This window comes from Ahaetulla prasina, chromosome 8, assembly GCF_028640845.1.
Source record: "Ahaetulla prasina isolate Xishuangbanna chromosome 8, ASM2864084v1, whole genome shotgun sequence".
Lineage (NCBI taxonomy): Eukaryota > Metazoa > Chordata > Lepidosauria > Squamata > Colubridae > Ahaetulla > Ahaetulla prasina.
The window spans coordinates 25986951-26002861 of NC_080546.1; the positions used below are offsets into that span (position 1 = coordinate 25986951).

The window sequence follows — 15911 nt, forward strand, 5'->3', positions numbered from 1 at the left end:
CATTTGCTAGCGCCTCGTTAGAGCTGAAAAAAAGCTTCTTAAAAAGCTACATTTATGTATAAGATGCATCCAAATTGTCAGTCTCTTTTTTTTTGGGGGGGGGGGAGGTGCGTCTTATACTCTGAAAAATACGGTAGGTTAAGCATGCCTTCTAAAGAGGCATATGATGGCATTTACTATTAGCAATTTTCTATGAATGACAAATCTTGATTTGCTACAAGCCACTATTAACTGGCATATTCCTTTTAAGATACAGGAGTCAAATGAAACAAGTTATTAGGAAAAGAACTTACATTCTTCCATCTCTGTGACACAAGATAGAGAACCTTTAAAGCGTTTAGCTCTTCCAGGAAAGTCTTCTAAGAAAGGACTTCCCCCATCTTGGCTTACAGGTCCAGGGGCCCAGGTCACACGCCTCTTCTTTTTAGCCTTAAATTAAGAATAAAATAAAAATAAGCACACACATACACAATATATTGGCCAAGCTTTTCCACACTTCAAACATGGTAGAAATTTCTTAGCCAGCATGCAGGTTGAGGAATTCTGGGATGTGAAGTCTTAGTACACTTGTAATCTGAGAAAAGATTTGATATAACAGGTACATTATATCTATCTATCTATCTATCTATCTATCTATCTATCTATCTATCTATCTATCTATCTATCTATCTATCTATCTATCTATCTATCTTCTTCTTCTATCTATCTTCTTCTTCTATCTATCTATATATATATAGCACTTTGTGTAAACAAAATTGAGAAATAGGTAAAACTATGGGTGGGGTGGGGTGGGCTATTTCTGCTGTTTGATGATTTACTATGCAAGAATTCCAAAACAGAATCAGCTAATTAGTCTAATAGTTCATTAGACTAATTGATAGACTGGCACATGGAAGGCCACAAATTCCTACCCGGTACTACTCTTGGGTCTATTTATGAACAAATCCTGTACACAGAGCTGATATCCCAAATAATACTTTTTAGCTATCTGTCTCTAAGGAGTAGCAATGCACTCTAATAAGCTTTCAAAAACGACTTGTAGCGATATATATATATATATATATATATATATATATATATATATATATATATATATATATATATATATATATATATATATTTGTTTTCTGAGGTTTTCACGGGTGTTTGTATATAGGTCTTTGGTTGTTCGGGTTTTCTCCCGTAAAATTGGAAGTGTCTTGGCGTTTGATGAAGTCTCATTCGTCATCTTCAGGCTTCAGCTTCGTGCTTCTGGGAGCAAGAAGCACGAAGCTGAAGCCTGAAGATGACGAATGAGACTTAAACGCCGCCAAGACACTTCCAATTTTACACGGAGAAAACCCAACAACCAAAGACCTATATATATATATATATATATATATATATATATATATATATATATATATATATATATATATATATATATATATATATATAAAATTACATGAAGAATAACTACAGTATATAGTTTTGAAGTGACAACTGCTGTTTGCACTTTTTTGCTTGTGCTTAGTTGGTAAAGGTTCCCCTCGCATATATGTGCTAGTCATTCCCAACTCCAGGGGGTGGTGTTAATCTCCATTTCAAAGCTGAAGAGACAGCACTGTCTGAAGACGTCTCCATGGTCATGTGGCCGGCATGACTAAACGCCAAAAGTGCATGGAATGCTGTTACCTTCCCACCAAAGGTGGTCGCTATTTTTTCTACTTGCGTTTTTTATGTGCCTAGTTGGCAAAAGCTGGGACAAGTAATGGGAGCTCACCCCCTTATGTGGCACTAGGGATTGAACCGCTGAACTGCCAACCACGTCCCTCACTGCTTGTGCTTGCAAGAACATTTAAAAATTACCTGGAGCGTGCTAAGAGTTTCTTCCAAAGATACTGGTGTAATTGTACATATGATAACAGTCTTGGCATTTCCACCCAAGGAGTTCTGGAGAATTCTTGTTAGCTTACTGTCCCTGTAGTTGATAAAGCCTCTGATGCAAAGGGATGAGAGAAAGAACAAAATATTAGGGATGAGGCTGAGGGAAAATAGATTCAACAGCCCACTCATTATCTTTAGACAAAGTGAGAACACTAATCAATAATAAAACTAGCTAGATGAAAAAATGTGAAAAGATGCATGTCAATAAATGAAATTGGGAAAGGGGAGATTCAGAGCTCATCAAACTTTTGCTCCAATTGAAACAGGAGCTATTTTTTTCTTACCCAGATTGATCATCACAAAGTTTCTTGATAACTTGGCCCAAGATGAAGAGGCTCCGGTTAATATTACACCCTTCTTTAAGTCGAATCCCTAAGCACATACATAAAAAAACCATTTCAGTCACTGCTGTATTGATTGACAGCATCATAAATCAATTCTTGTTTTAAGGCCATAGGAAGACTTGTACTGAATGAAATATACAGACTACACAATCCAGCATTAAAAAAAAAAAAGTAACTGAATGGATCCGTTTTAAAGCCTACAAGAAGGTAAAGGCAAATGAGATTCTCCATCCAGATTTTTCAATAACTGGAACTGGGAAGTATGGATCTCAACACTAAAGATGACACAACCACCACATCTGGAAGCCTTTCGTAGCCCTCCACTCCATGAATTTGTCTAGTTTCCTTTTAAACTTGTCCATCCTGATAGCAGGGCATTAATAGTTTAGGATCTATAACCTTTAATGATTACAGAAGTGAGAACACACAATCTAGCACAGATTAAAGATAACTGCAGTGTGATTTTATTCTTACATTTTTAGCCAACAATGGCTATTCAACTTGATGCAAATATAACATTCAGTTCCTAGTGATCAGTATGAGCCCTTTATTAAGAGCTGTTCGTTTAGGAACGGACAATTATTTGTTATCCCCCTATTCTCACATGACTACATTTACAAGTAGTCCTCGACTTACGACAATTGAGCCCAAAATTTCTGGTGCTAAGTGAGAGATTTGTTTAAGTGAAGTTTGCCCTGTTTTACAACCTTCCTCATCACTGTTATTATGTGAATTGCCAGTTGTGAAGCATGGTTGTCAAGTGGATCTGGCTTCCCATTGACTTTGCTTATCAGAAGGTTGCAAAAGTTACAGTTACGACACTGCAACCGTTATAAATATGAGTCAGTTGCCAAGCACCTGAATTTTGATTATGTCACCATGGGGATGTTGCAATGGTCATAAGTAAAAAATGGTCACAAGTCACTTTTTTTAGTGCTATAACTTTGAACGGTCAGTAAATGAACTCTTGTAAATCGAGGACTACCAGTAATTCAAAACAAGAATTCCTCTTGTTTTGGAAGAATCTTTTTACTTTAGAATGCATGGAGAAGATAAAGGTAGAACCCTAATGTATGACTATTACAGTCTGAGGAGGGCCTTTGAAGATGGCAGGATATGAATGTAGTCTATTTAAGGTAATAAATTAAGAACAAGTTACTATAGAATTACCAAAAATCTCACTGAGAAGTAAACACATACCTTCAGCTCCTGTTTGGCTGGCTCTTTCACTTCCTCCCAGATCTACAAAGTTCTGAAATATTGAGACAGAATTTGTTATGCTTAGTTTTATTTAAACTATTTTGCCTTCAGTGGAACTTGCTGAAAAGCACTATCAAATATTAGAACTGATGAGTCAAACTTACTGAAATTCAGAAAGCACCAATATAAAAAAAGCAAGTGTTACACATGTGCTCCCAAGTTCTTCTTCCATTGAGGACCTGTATATTGCACGAATCAGGAGGGCCGTGAAAATATTTACAGATCCCTCACATCCTGGACATAAACTGTTTCAACTCCTACCCTCAAAACGACGCTATAGAGCACTGCACACCAGAACAACTAGACACAAGAACAGTTTTTTCCCAAAGGCCATCACTCTGCTAAACAAATAATTCCCTCAACACTTTCAAATTATTTACTAAATCTGCACTACTATTAATCTTCTCATTGTTCCCATCACCAATCTCTTTCCACTTATGACTGTATGACTGTAACTTTGTTGCTGGTAATCCTTATGATTTATATTGATATTGATTGTTCCTGATTGCTTATTTGTACCCTATGATTATCATTAAGTGTTAAATTGTACTCTATGACCATCATTTGTGTTGTAAATAAGTTTTTTAATCTGCTTTTTAAATTGTATATTGTATTATCTGTTTTATTTTTGCCTGTACACCGCCCTGAGTCCTTCGGGAGAAGGGCGGTATAAAAATCAAATAAATAATAAATAAAATAATAATAATAAATGTTGTACCTTGAGGAAGGTATCTTTTCTTTTGTGTACACTGGGAGCATACGCACCAAGACAAATTCCTTGGGTATCCAATCACACTTGGCCAATAAATTCTATTCTATTCTATTCTATTCTATTCTATTCTATTCTATTCTATTCTATTCTATTCTATTCTATTCTATTCTATTCTATTCTATTCTATTCTATTCTATTCTTATGGTCACTCATACACACATTCACAGTGCTGGAAAATAGCCACACTCAAATCACTTTCAAGCGAATACTGAGGCACAAACTGGTCTTTAGAATACACTGAATTTAAAATAATAGCAAACTTTATTGGCTACAATGTATATATTTGCTCTTTCACCCATGTGCACTTCACCACATCCTCAACTAGACTGGCAGGCACCATCCAGAGGGACAGAAATCGCAAAGTCTGGGTCCAAAGACGATAAAGAGTAGGTGGGCTTCAAGACCCATTTATCCCCCTTGCTTTGTTCTGGTAACTGTTGATGGGACTTGGGAAGGGGTTTCCCATGTACTCAGGCCCAATTTCTTTTGTCTGATTCAGGTGAATTTTATTAGCCTATCCAATCAGAGTATAAATCAGAATGTAATTGGTACTTAATGTTTATAAAGTTACACCAATGCATCATCATATCCCACTTATTTTAACCTGTGACAATTTACAAATAACTCACCAAATGAGAAACCATTACAGCTCCTTCATAGCTTGAGCCAGAAGTATGCTTTTCTTTACTTTCAATGATCTTTAAAAAAAAAGGATATCATGAATCACATTTAAAAATACCTTATACATTAGAGAGCTAGACAAAATTTACATCACATTAATTTTAGTGCAGTATGTGTCTAAGGTTAATTTCCCCTACCTTAAGGGACAGGAGGCAACCTTTCCTAGCTGGACACCATTCAAAAACCATGTTGCCTCAGAATTCAGTCACAAGACAATGAAGCTATTTGTAGTATATACTTCCCCATATGGCAGTGTTGGCGAACCTTTCCGTCACCGAGTGCCGAAACGGGAGTGCGCACGCCGGAAACTGGAAGATCATCTTCCCAGCATGCACATGCGTATCTAGCGGCTGCTCTTCCAGTTTCCGGCGCTCCCGCACACATGAAGACTAGCTGGCCGGCACACCGGAACCTGGAATAGCAATGGGTGATGACTCGCGTGCCCAGAGAGATGGCTTGTGTGCCACTTTCAGCAGCCGTGTCATAGGCTAACCATCACGGCCATAAGGGATTACTTTATCAGTTCCTGCATACTGTTAGAAGATAAAGCCCAATTCAAAGTCTGAAGGCGGCTAAGGGGAATTATAATAGGAATACTATCAGCACGAATGTGGATTGATTCTTCAGTGATAGGTCAAGAATCAATGGATAAAGTCCAATGGATGAACCAAACTCAAAATAATGAAGAACTTCCTAACCTTGAGAGCTATCAATCAATTGAACAAGCCTGCTTCCTAAGATTTAAGGCTGTTCTGACAGTGTAGTTTTCAAGCAAAACTGAACAGTCATTTGTCTGGGAACAGGATTTATGGTTTGGCCAAATAAAAATAAAGAACATGCTCCTCAAAATCACCAAGGGAGCATTATATTTATCACCATAAATTCCAAAACCTTGAGGCCAGGATTTTCTTCATCAGACCTGTGGCCTTATTTGTCCTACAGGAGTCACTAATAACTGAAGTGCCTAAATCTATATGGTCTTCAGCACAGGTTTATTTACTTGGTGGAAGATATGCACCATTCAACATTTTGTATAATGTGGTTATTTAGCAGCTGCATCGCAGATGCTGCTGAACACTGTGGCATGAACTAAATGTAGGCAGGAACACAAAAATTAGCAATCACTTACCATTCTAAAAATTGTATGAGAACGGCTGCTTTTTTCATTCATTTTTGTTTCTCCGTAGTGCCTGTTTTCTGTTTAGAAGAAACATTAGACACCGATTATTCTTATACTGGATTTACTCTTGACTTATTCTCGTTTCCCATAAAATAGACCTTAGTAGACGGTGCCTACAAACACAGCCAATTTCCTTTCTCCACATCCCATACCCACTGAACTCATACACAGCCTCCTACTTACCTTCCAACCCTTGTTATTTTGTTAGAAATAAAAAAAAAAACCTCCAATTTTGTTTTTCTTTTCTGGGAATTCTTTACAGAAACTCTTTATTTCCCCCCAAACAACAGATCACCTCACTCCCGCTGTGAAAAGGGGTAGCAGCACAGCAAGTTTCTAATCTTTTCAAGGAAAGGGCTAAAATGTACCAATTCAGCATAGTGGCTTCAATGCTATGTGCATGCACATGTTTGAATGTACCTTGTTTCCCCGAAAATAAGAGATCCTCTGATAATAAGCCCAACTAGGCTTTTGATAAGCCTCCCCCCGAAAATATTTAAATGCAGAGCTGGAAATCAGGTAAGATGGCAAGAGGAGCCCAATCTTGCTCCATGCACCCCAAAATAATAAGACCTCCCCGAAAATAAATCCAAGCGCTTATGTCAGGGTTCAAAAAAATGTAAGACGGGGTCTTATTTTTGGGGAAACATAGTATGCCTGAGGGATGGAGAAAGAAAGTTATATAGGAGTGCTGGTGGTACAGTAGTTAGAATGCAGTATTGCAGGCAAACTCCAACCACACTGGAGTTTGATCCTGATGGGCTCAAGGTTGACTCAGTCTTTCATCTTTCTGAAGTTGGTAAAATGAAGACCCAGATTGTTGGGGGCAATATGCTGATGTTGTAAACCACTCAGAGTGCTCTATGCACTATGGAGTGGTATATAAGTCTAAGTGCTATAAGTGTATAAGTGAGCATACAGGAGTATGTTGCCTATGTGGACAAGAAAGACAGATTGTATGTATGGGGGAGTATTCATCTGCAGAGAGGAGCCAATAAAGAAAAGCGTATTGAAGATACTATATATTCATTTGCAGATACGGAGACCTGACTTTTAACAGATCCAGAAATCTGAGATTTGCATATAATGATCGGTGCATTTAAATCATTACCAGATAGCAAAACTTACTTTCTCCTTTCTTCAGCCAGCCCATAACCTCTTCGGGAGAAACCACTACTTCTTCATTCAGATCTTCAACATAGATGGTCCTCTAGAAGAGAATGAAACATTTGATTATTATACCAATCAACATTCATTAACGGTTGTGCCTTGTACTTGCATAATTGGGCTCAATGTTTGACTTTGACTTAACCATGAATAAAACCTTCAGAAAAGCTTGGCCAGCCAGGGAACAACCCAGAATAACTGAGACTAGTGAAGGAGTGGCTGCAATGGGGAGGCTTGCTGGAGAGCAGCACTAGAGATGTGGATTTGTCCAGCCTCATGTACTTACATTGATGTCTTCACGAACCACCAATGACTTCTTTTTCCTAATGTTACTGCATAGCAAGTCTTGTATAGTTTCATTATGAATTTCCATGTATGATATACGGAGCAGGAATTCCCTATCTGGAATCTAAAAATTATGAAATATTACATTCATCAGTATGTTTGAAGACAACTTGTTCCACAGATACATTTTTATTGTCAATGCCATTAATCATAAAGCTTTCAGGTTTGCATTCTCAGCCATGCTTTATTATTTGTTAGACTACAACTCTAATTAAATCAAGTCACCTGTCAGCAACGATGACAGTCCAACATCAGAGGACTTGTGGCTAAAGAAGGGCAAATTTATACATTGACAACACAGTCTTCTTCATAAGAATTTTGTGGTCAAAAAGTCTTTTAACTCAACTTGTGACAGTCCCAAGATTGCAAGACAAGATCCCTAGATAGTGATCTTAAACTCTACACTTTCTATGTGACTAAAAAACCTGGTGAAAGAGGCTTTTAGCTGTTATTTTGAATTTTGAAAGCATACACACTTTTAAATATTAAAAGCATACAGGCTGACTTATGACTACAAACATGACTTATGATCATCCTCCCACTTAAGACCCTCTCAGTATCCCCATGGTCATTATTATCCTGGTGCTTGGCAATTGGCAGTTTACAGTGGAAACACATGATCACTATCTGAGACTTTCTCAGCAAGCAAAGTCAATGAGGGAAGCCATATTTGCTTACCAACTGCAGCACACACACACACACACACACACACAAACACAGATCACAAAATCATAGGCGGCTCATTTAACTGCCTTGCTTAGCAATGGAAGTTCCAGTCCCAGTTATGGTTGTAAGTCAAGGACAACCTGTATCGTGGGCACTCATGCAAAATTATTTTCCAGGTATGGCTAGTTACACCTGAAAGCAAACCAATGACTTTACTCCAAATTTCTTTATCTAGACTTCCAGTATGTTCATTATATATGAGCCTTGGTGGTAGAGTGCAATACTGCCGGCTACTTCTGCTGACTGCCAGCAATTCGAATTTCACCAGGCTCAAGGTTGACTTGGCCCTCCATCCTTCCGAGGTCGGTAAAATGAGGATCCAGATTGTTGGGGGCAATAGGCTGCCTCGGTAAACTTAGAGGGCTGCAAAGCATTGTAAAGTGGTATATAAGTCTGCTATTGCTACTATGACCCCAACTTTTTGTGAGCAGAAGAGCACACTTCTCAATAAGTGCTCTGAGCATATTTTAGTCTGCTTTTGGCTCTGGCAGCCCCCTTGATATATCCCAGCCTCTCTTCTCTTCCACAGTAATCCTCTGTGCACACTGCAGATTGGGTCAGATAACCAGACCTTTACATAGAAGCCACCCTGATCACGCCTTTAAAAGATACACAGGTAGTGTTAGATCAAAAGAACATTCGCAACTTCTATAATGGGCTCTGGAAAGCTGCTTTGAACTCAGCCTATTTTTACATGGGGCTGGAAAACCAGAGGCAGGGGGACTCTCTGATAACCCTCCATTCATTTTCTTGTAGCCTCTGAGATGGAATCATGTTATGAAGCCTGGAAAATGCTGGCATGAGAAGCTAGAAACTCAGCTGCAGTTTCAATACCAGTTATCTCTATTTCTGCAAAAGCCTTGGGTAGCTAAAATATAAACATTCAGTAGAATCACTTACACTGCAGATTGTATTGAAGACATCATTAATGGCCATGGGTAAGATACCTGGATTATCTTTCGTACCCAATATTGTGTGCGTTTTGCCTGAAGCTGTCTGACCGTAAGCAAAAATAGTCCCTAAAAATAAGTAGAATGATTAGTTCAAATTAATAGCCACCTGCGGAAATATGCAGAAGGATTATTATTTAAAGTACCATTATATCCTTGAACTGCTGACTTGATAATAGGAGCAGTCACACCTTGGTAGACTTCCTTTGTACTGTTGTTAGAGTGGAACACACGATCTTCAAAAGAAAGCAAAAAGTTTAATATGTGGACACTGTGGTCAGTCCCTGAAAAATCATCAGGCTAATACAATACTCCTCAATTTACAATCATTCATTTAGTGACTATTTGAAGTTGCAATGACACTGGGGAAAAAAAGCAACTTATGACCATTTTTCACACTTACGACAGCATTCCCATGATCACAGGCTCAAAAATTTGGACACTTGACCACTGACTCATGTTTATGACAGTTACAGTATCCTGGGGCCATGTGATCACTTTTTGTGATCTTCTGTTGTGACCCAGGCCCAAGTAGGTAGTACGAAACTCAGTCAGTGAAAAAAACAAACAAACTTTATTCAAACAGCTGAGAATTAGTTCATTCTCAGCATAGTTCAACATAGTTCTACAGAGGAATTATTGAGTCTGTCATTTGCACCTCTATAACTGTCTGGTTCGGTTCTGCAACCCAACAAGAAAAACACAGACTTCAGAGGATAATTAGAACTGCAGAAAAAATAATTGCTACCAACTTGCCTTCCATTGAGGACCTGTATACTGCACGAATCAAGAAGAGGGCCGTGAAAATATTTGCAGATCCCTCGCATCCTGGACATAAACTGTTTCAACTCCTACCCTCAAAACGACGCTATAGAGCACTGCACACCAGAACAACTAGACACAAGAACAGTTTTTTCCTGAAGGCCATCACTCTGCTAAACAAATAATTCCCTCAACACTGTCAGACTATTTACTGAATCTGCACTACTATTAATCGTTTCATAGTTCCCATCACCAATCTCTTTCCACTTATGACTGTATGACTATAACTTGTTGCTGGCAATCTTATGATTTATATTGATATATTGATTATCAATTGTGTTGTAAATGTTGTACCTTGATGAACGTATCTTTTCTTTTATGTACACTGAGAGCATATGCACCAAGACAAATTCCTTGTGTATCCAATCACACTTGGCCAATAAAAAATTCTATTCTATTCTATTCTAAATTAAATCAAATTCCTCCCAACACAAATTCCTCAGTCCTATCACAAACCTTGATCCAATTAGGCAAACTGCCAAAGACCTTTCTTGGCAAATGTTCAGAAGACACCGATACAAAAATAAATGCAAGAAGAATATTGCATTCAATTTTGGTCGCCACGATGTAAAAAAGATGTTGAGACTCTAGAAAGAGTGCAGAGAAGAGAAACGAAGATGATTAGGGGACTAAAGACTAAAACATATGAAGAACGGTTGCAGGAACTCGGTATGTCTAGTTTAATGAAAAGAAGGACTGGGGAGACATGATAGCAGTGTTCCAATATCTCAGGGGTTGCCACAAAGAAGAGAGAGTCAAACTATTCTCCAAAGCATTTGAGGGTAGAACAAGATGCAATGAGTGGAAACTAATCAAGGAGAGAAGCAACTTAGAACTAAGGAGAAATTTCCTGACAGAACAATCAATAAGTGGAACAACTTGCCTGCAGAAGTTGTGAATGCACCAACACTGGAAATTTTTAAGAAATTGTTGGATAGCCATCTGTCGGAAATGGTGTAGGGTTTCCTGCCTTGGCAGGGGGTTGGACTAGAAGACCTCCAAGGTCCCTTCCAACTCTGTTATTATGTTATAAGATGAAGCTACCAGTGTTGTTTTCCGGCAAAGCCCAAATGCCGTTGCTGGTCTGTTTTAAACCTTATAGGAGGGGCCAATCATCTCTTGGCCCTACTGCCGAGTTGTCCTCTTTGCTTGAGCTGCTCTTGCCTTCTGGCAGCTCTTCTCATGCATGCATTAGGAACAGGCTCCTCCTGTTCCTCTTTCTCACTATTGTCAGTCTCTGGAGTCCGCACCTCACTCCCCGATGGCCCTGGCCCCACCTCAGCCTCCAGGCTTCCCCAGCCTCATTGCTGTCTGACTCCGTTGCCAGCTCCGCAGGCTGCTGGCGGACCACAACATCTTCTAACAAGCAAAGTCAATGGGGAAGCCAGATTCACTTAAGTGTGTTACTAACTTAACAACTGCACTGATTTACTTAACTGTGGCAAGAAAGGTCGTAAAATGGAGCAAAACTTGTCTTACTTAAAAACAAATTTCAGGCTCAATTGTGGTAAGCCAAGGACTGCCAGTATTTTGTAAGCTGAAGCAGCTTTGCACCTGCAGCCTTCCAAAACCAATTGCTTGAGGCTGTATTATGCCAATAATGAGCAACAATTGTGAATGACCTGTATGAAAGGTATTAGCATTTGTATAGTTATTTGGTTTATACTAAATCACAAGTATTATCCTTCATACAGTATCCTATTTCATGATTATACATAGTTTTTTATTCTGAATATAACCTAGGAAATTCACTGTATTCATCTTCATCATCATATTTATTGTCATTGTACATCATGTATACAACGAAATTGGTTTAGCCTCTACTGGTGCAATCCATAACAGAAAATACAAGACAATTCCCAATTTATACAAGTAATTGGGAGGGGGGGAAACTAGTCATAAGTTTCCATATGTACATGGGGTGATTGTGGTTGTGTTTAGGAGTCTGATAGCCCATGGGTAGAAGCTGTTTTTTAACTTGTTCGTCTGGCTGGCTATACTTCGATGTCTTCTGCCCGATGGTAAAAGTGAAGAGAGACACTGGCCAGGGTTTGAATCATCCCTAAGTATCTTCCATACTCTGCTGAGGCAACGAGACCTTGCAATGTCATCTAGTGGTGTTAGAGGGCAACCATGGTTTCTTGTGCCAAATTGATCACCCTCTCTAGTGCCTTCCTGTCCGCAGCTGTTAAACCAGCGTACCATACTGTTACACAGTATGCGAGGACATTTTCTATCGTGGACCGATAGAAAGAAATCATCAGCCATTGTTCCACCTGATTTTTCCACAGGACTCTAAGGAAATGTAATCTCTATTGGGCCTTACTAACCACCAGGGATGTGTTGTTTTTCCAGGTGAGATCTTGACTAATGAGCATTCCCAAGAATTTAAAAGAGGAAACCCTCTCCACTCTGGGGACAAGTGAAGATGTAAGAAAATTCACCAGAGATAGAAGAACAAAAATTGTGATCTGAAAATTTCCAGAAAAGGAACTACTGAAAAATGAAATCAGTTTGAGAGCAGAAAATCCAAAGAAGAGATAAAAACTTGAAAGAATAAACAGGAAAATCTCATTTGTAATTTAAAATATTGGCTGAAAACAGAACAACAATCATAGCAAGTTATGATGTTAACTGGCAAACTCAAGAGACAATTAGGTTGCCCTGCAAGGAGAGAAGTAACAAATGTATCACCAAAATGATGACCTCTGTAAAAATCTACCATATTCCAAGAAGGGCTCTTCTGATGTTTAATCATCAATAGAGAAAATTATTCATGTTTTTCATTAATTAGCTTTTTGTCTCACCTTTATTTTTGTCATCAGTAAGCAAACCTACTGATCCTATCTATCTACCAATCTTTTCTCCATAATGACAGTGCTGTGAGAAGGATCGGGCTAAGAAAAAGTGACAAGGCCGATTTTTGTACCCACGTCAAGTCTAGAATTCATAGTCTCCTGGTTTTTAGAGCTAATGGATCCAAAAAACAGCTATAACTTGGAAGTAAAAATGAAAGGTAGTATCGACTGTAGTGTGAACAATATTAGCAGAAGATATCAGTGCATGCAATGCAACTAAACAAGTCAAAAGTATTATTTATCCATACATTTACAGGAGTCATTGTTCTGGGCATAGAAAGAAGAGTGACATCCTCCCTTCATATATGCCACCTTCAGCCACCAGAGAAACAGATTGGGTTACAGATTACTGAAACAATGAATGACATTCAATTCTTCTCCTAAAAAAAGTCAACATGCATCTGCTATACACATATAAAATCAGAGGTGGCATTCAGCAGGTTCTGACCAGTTCTGGAGAACCGGTAGCGGAAATTTTGAGTAGTTCGGAGAACCAGTAAATATCACCTCTGACTGGCCCCGCCCCCATCTATTCTCTGCCTCCCGAGTCCCAGCTGATCGGGCGGAAATTGGGATTTTACAGTAACTTTCCTCTGGAATAGGGTGGGAATGGAGATTTTACAGTATCCTTCCCCTGCCACACCCACAGAACCGGTAGTAAAAAAAATTGAATCTAACTATTGTATAAAATGCACAAAAATCAAGAGGGTTAGTTACTACATTTAGGATGGCATTTTTAATTAATCAAGACATTCCATTTGTAAATTCTCCTATTTACATATACTCATGCTGAAAACCACACAAATACACATTTCAGGAGTTATCAAGAGCTTACCAAAGACAAATGACCTGGTTCCATCTATTTGTGATACAGTGCAGCCTTCACTTTTCCATGAAACCTGTCCTTTTTCATCAAGGTCTTCATTTTCTCTGAAAAAACGAATCAAGGTTTTCAGGAAATCCAGTAGATTTCAGGAATAAAGAGAAACCTGTTCTCTAAAAATTGATATATGCCCCTTAATGAGCTTTAAGTTGGTGGATCTCACCCAGGTACAAGGTTTATAGTTTCTTGACATCAAAACTTCTGGAAAATGCATACTACACTCTTAGCTGGTATGTAAACTAACATGAGAAAGTGTACAAAGTTTTACTCAATTGTAAATGGGAATAATGGAAATTAGGAGTCTTGTTTTTTTTAGTTTTTTTGGGCTGGGGATGCCCATCCCTGAAAATCTGGCAGGTGTACTGGTTCCTCCACTTTGGTTAACTGGGTTTCTTGAATGGCTATTACAAGTAAGGAGACTTACTTACAGTGTCCGTTATCTGAAAAAAAGTCTTTTATCTTAGATTGTCCGGGCACTGTCACAGCCATGGATAGCTGGTTTGCTTAGTAGAGAAAACTTTCTCCTCTCATTCACGAAATGCTTTACTAGCTGGAGTAAAAACAGGGGTAAAAGCTGGAGTAAAAGATGAACCTCTCGAGTGGTAAAATTGAAACTTTTTAAATTTAAAAGTTAAAAATTGTTTTAAAAGAGTTTTTTTTAAAAAAAAATAAAAAAAATAAAAATAAAGAGTAAAAAGGAGAACAAAGTTAAAAATTGATTTAAAAGTAGAAAGAGTATTTTAAAAAAGGATAAAAATAGAGTAAAAAGGAGAGCAAAGCTCAAAGCTACTACTCACTCCCCATTCTCCCATCTCGTCCTCGTAGTTAATATTAAACATTTCACCATACTGACCCCTGGACGGGGGATGAGGTGGGGCGATTTATTCCCTCCCTATAAATATTGGATAGTCAGTTCCTCCCTTCTCTGTCTCTCCGTTTAACTTACTTTAATGAGTTCCGTACAAAGAAAAATTGGAAAGGAGAATCCTACAAATGCTACAGTGAATTGGAGGAAAAGCGGGCTACAAAACTGACGATTTATTTATTTTTATTTATTTTATTTTGTCATATCAGTATATATAGGCATTAACATGAAATAGCTATATAATATATAAGCATATATATGAGCATTAGTATGTAATAACTATATTAATTGGATATAATGAAAAGAAACAATAGGACAGGAACGGTAGGCACTTTTGTGCTGTTATGCACGATCAAAGACCCCCGAAGCAGCAGATTTAAAAAGGCAACCAGCGGCAACCCATATCTAAACATAATAACAAAAATAAAACCACCTTGCAATAAGTGGCCGCACTCTCACGCAAACGGTAACGCCGCCTTCTTCCGCCATCTTGCCTCGCTTCTTAGGACTTATCTTTTAAAATTGAGCTTCAGTATTTGAATTTTCTCCCAGGACTCTTCCGATTGGTCGGTTGGCGAGGCAAGATTCCAATTGGTCGGTTGGCGAGGCATTTCCTCCCGAGGTGGACTGAACCATTGTTCCAGAGAGGGTCGTGTAGCAAAGGGCGAATGGAGCCAACCTCTTGAGGGCTGGTAAGGAAGAAAAGGGATGCCATTAATCATTATAGGAGAAGTCCGCCCCCCAAAAAAGCGGGGATAGAGTTAAAAAGGCGGGCCTTAGAAGACCGAAGAAACGGGAAGACGGGTGCTGATTGGCTGAAAAAGTCCTTATATTAAATCCTGCAAAACAAGTGGTCTTTTTTATGGTCTTCAGTGCGGGAGCCACTTTCGACTTGTGGACCAGAAAGGGAATGCAAAGAAATTCGTGGGATTCCAGCGCGTTATCTTTCACTTTTAATGATCCCCCAGTTTGGGGGCTGGTTCAGATAGTGTCTCCGCTTCCTCTGTCAGTTTACAAACAATGGCTGTGTTAATTGATCATGCTTAGGGTTAGGGTTAGGGTTAGGGTTAAATTGCTAAATCAAACCATGATGCTTACACTGACCATGGCTAAGCATGATCAAGCATGATCT

General features: G+C 38.7%; 1 protein-coding gene across 1 annotated transcript in view; it reads right to left on the minus strand.

Annotated features, from left to right (window-relative positions):
• Nucleotides 1–15445, minus strand: part of CENPE (centromere protein E) — a 74071-nt gene extending 58626 nt beyond the window's left edge. The window contains exons 1-11 of the mRNA XM_058193123.1: nt 15213–15445; nt 13867–13961; nt 9498–9587; nt 9302–9420; nt 7617–7739; nt 7292–7373; nt 6113–6180; nt 4932–5000; nt 3471–3522; nt 2211–2298; nt 1849–1978 (exon numbers count right to left, since the gene is read on the minus strand). Coding sequence (XP_058049106.1) covers nt 1849–1978; nt 2211–2298; nt 3471–3522; nt 4932–5000; nt 6113–6180; nt 7292–7373; nt 7617–7739; nt 9302–9420; nt 9498–9587; nt 13867–13961; nt 15213–15268 — 972 coding nt within the window. The 5' untranslated portion in view covers nt 15269–15445. The remainder of the gene's footprint in view (nt 1–1848; nt 1979–2210; nt 2299–3470; nt 3523–4931; nt 5001–6112; nt 6181–7291; nt 7374–7616; nt 7740–9301; nt 9421–9497; nt 9588–13866; nt 13962–15212) is intronic.
• Nucleotides 15446–15911: the final 466 nt, after the last annotated feature.